At 67.3% G+C, this 2758-nt stretch overlaps 1 protein-coding gene across 1 annotated transcript in view; it reads left to right on the top strand.

The window, feature by feature from the left end:
* The window catches only part of ATP8B3 (ATPase phospholipid transporting 8B3), a 19454-nt gene that overhangs the window by 8094 nt on the left and 8602 nt on the right, over positions 1-2758 (top strand). The window contains 6 exon segments of the mRNA XM_077760608.1: positions 260-448; positions 524-636; positions 1043-1189; positions 1191-1320; positions 2063-2124; positions 2354-2745. Of these exon segments, the coding sequence (XP_077616734.1) occupies positions 260-448; positions 524-636; positions 1043-1189; positions 1191-1320; positions 2063-2124; positions 2354-2745 (1033 nt within the window).

The raw sequence follows: 2758 nt of genomic DNA, 5'->3' as shown, positions 1-2758 counted from the left end.
CGCGCCCCCCCCCCCAGCCCCACCTCTTCTGGGCCTCGGGGTGTCCGGGGCCGAGGCTCTAGACCTGTTATTGCTGGGAGGGGGAGGCCCTGCGGACCGGGGTCCGGGCACCTACCTTCCTTCACTGGGCTTAGAGGCTCTGCCAGCCCTGGAGACCACCATCCGCAAACGTCTGGTCTCGTCCGCGCTATGGGGATGGGTGGCAGGTCCAAGCGCTCAGGGGACGCACCCGCCCAGCCGTGGTCCCCTCCCCTGGCAGACCAGCTCGTGTACCAGGCAGCCTCCCCGGACGAGGAGGCGCTGGTCACGGCAGCCCGGAACTTCGGCTATGTGTTCCTGGGGCGCACGCAGGAGAGCATCACGGTGGTGGAGCTGGGGGAGGAGCGGGTGTACCAGGTCCTGGCCATGATGGACTTCAACAGCGTCCGCAAGCGCATGTCAGTGCTGGGTGAGTGCCCTGCCCCGCGTGGGGGCCGGGCGGGCAGGGGCGAGCGTGCGGGCAGCCTGGCCTCTCCCCCTGCAGTCCGAAACCCCGAGGGCTCCATCTACCTCTACACCAAAGGCGCCGACGTGGTCATCTTTGAGCGCCTGGACAAGAAAGGCACGACGGAGTGGACCACGGAGGAGGCCTTGGCTGTGAGTCCCTGTGGGAGGAGAGGCTGCTGTGGGGGGCGGGGGAGAGGGGGCAGAGGAGGACAGCTGCAGAGAAATGGGGGGACCCAGGCAGGCCATGTACTGTCGTCCAGGTTGTGTGCGGTACAGACGTTCCAAAGCCCAGGGATCAGAGGCAGGGGCTGCAGGGGTCCTGACTGGGGCGGGGTCTGGCAGGGCTGTGCTGAGGGGTCTTGAGGAATAGTTAGAAGCTGCCACGCAAAGTCAAAGCAAAGGGAGGGTGTTCTTGGCAAGAGGAAGGGCAGGTCCAGAGGTGTGGAGGCAGGACAGAGCTGGGCCCGGGGAGGGGGGCCAGGTTCGGGGAGCCCACACAGGGGGTGGGCTGGAGGAGGGTCAGGGCGGCAGAGTGGCCCACCCACGCGGCCCCCAGTCCTTTGCCGAGGAGACCCTGAGGACCCTGTGCCTGGCCTACAAGAGGGTGGATGAGGACGCGTACGGGGAGTGGCGCCAGCGGCACCGGGAGGCCAGCCTCCTGCTGCAGAACCGGGCCCAGGCCCTGCACCGGCTNCGGCCCCGCCCCCCACCCCCACCCCCAGCTGCTGGGAGCCACAGCCATTGAGGACAGACTCCAGGACGGCGTCTGCGACACCATCAAGTGTCTCAAGCAGGGGAACGTCAAAGTGTGGGTACTCACAGGGGATAAGCAAGGTGGGTCCCAGAGCGGCCATGCCCAGCGCAGGGACAAGGGGGGGTGGGAGACAGGGCATCACCTGCCCAGACAGGCCGCCGCCCTCCAGGCCACGTCGTCCGGGAAGGGAGAAATGGGAACAGTTCATGCTGGGGTCCCGCCCACACCTCCTTCGGGAGGCCGGGCGCCCTGCGGACCCTTCCTGAGTGTCCGGTGTCCCCTGTGTGGGAGGTGGGCGGAGCCGGGCTCAGGGCAGGCCCTGGGGGTTACCCACTGACTCGGGGCAACGTGGCCGAGACTGCTGGTCCTTTGGTCCTGGAGCCCCGAATCTCCACTGCCCGCGGGGCCGCATTAGGACTCACGCGGGCACCAGGCACGTACGCACAAAATATTTACAATGACGTTTTGCAGCTGCGTTGGGATCAAGACAATATCCCAATATCCTGGTTGGATGATACTCATGTCTTTTCTTGATTTTAAAAGAAATTAAGTCATTCGTGTGGGTTCCAGGAAGTGCCTGGGGTCTAGGCATGCTACGCCTCATGACCCCTTGGCCCCGGCCCTCGCGCTCCCTCGTCCAGGAGCCCAGCCCAGGCCAGCACACCGAGGCCCGTGCTCAGAGCGGCAGCCAAAACCTCAGGGCTCGCCGGCCCGAGTCACGTGCCTGCGGACCCACTCCCCGTGGCGGGGGGAGGAGCATGCAGATGTAATTGTGGGGGGCCAGGTCCACGCGGCAGGGGGCTGAGCTGGGCTGGTTTGCAGAGACCGCGGTGAACATTGGCTTTGCNGTCAAGGTGGCCATGGTCATCAGCGGGGAGTTCCTGGTCAGTGTCCGCTCGGGGCCCACGGCAGCGCCGCTGGTGCTGGGGAGGGGGCTGGGAGGACCGCCAGCCGTGGGCGCTGCTGGAAGAGGCGAGGCGGAAGGGGCCAGAGCAACGGAGGGTCGTGGTCAAGTCCAGCCTGGCTTCGGGACGCCAGCGCAGGCGCAGGGGCGAGCGGAGCTTGCCCGGAGCAGAGGGGTGCAGGCCTAGTGATGCCCCCCATCCCCCCCAGGACCAGCTGCTGCTGTCTCTGCGCAAGGAGCCGCGCGCGCTGGTCCAGGACGTGGACATGGACATGGACGTGGAGCAGCTCTGGCAGGAGCCCGGCAAGCAGACGGACTTCCTGCGCGCCCACAGGGCGTCCCTGGTGTGGCGGACCCTCGGGATCCAGCTGAGGGGCACCGGGCTGCCGCCGCAGGTCAAGGACCCCAACACCCGCGAGAGCCCCGAGGTGCAGCGCGAGCGGGCCTTCGTGGAGCTGGCCTCCCAGTGCCAGGCGGTCATCTGCTGCCGCGTGACGCCCAAGCAGAAGGCTCTGATCGTGGCGCTGGTCAAGAAGTACCAGCGTGTGGTGACCCTGGCCGTCGGGGACGGCGCCAACGACGTCAACATGATCAAGAGTGCGTGGCGGGCAGCC

Source organism: Crocuta crocuta, unplaced genomic scaffold (genome assembly GCF_008692635.1).
Source record: "Crocuta crocuta isolate KB4526 unplaced genomic scaffold, BGI_CrCroc_1.0 scaffold443, whole genome shotgun sequence".
Taxonomy (NCBI): Eukaryota; Metazoa; Chordata; class Mammalia; order Carnivora; family Hyaenidae; genus Crocuta; species Crocuta crocuta.
This window is presented reverse-complemented; position numbering and strand designations above follow the sequence as displayed.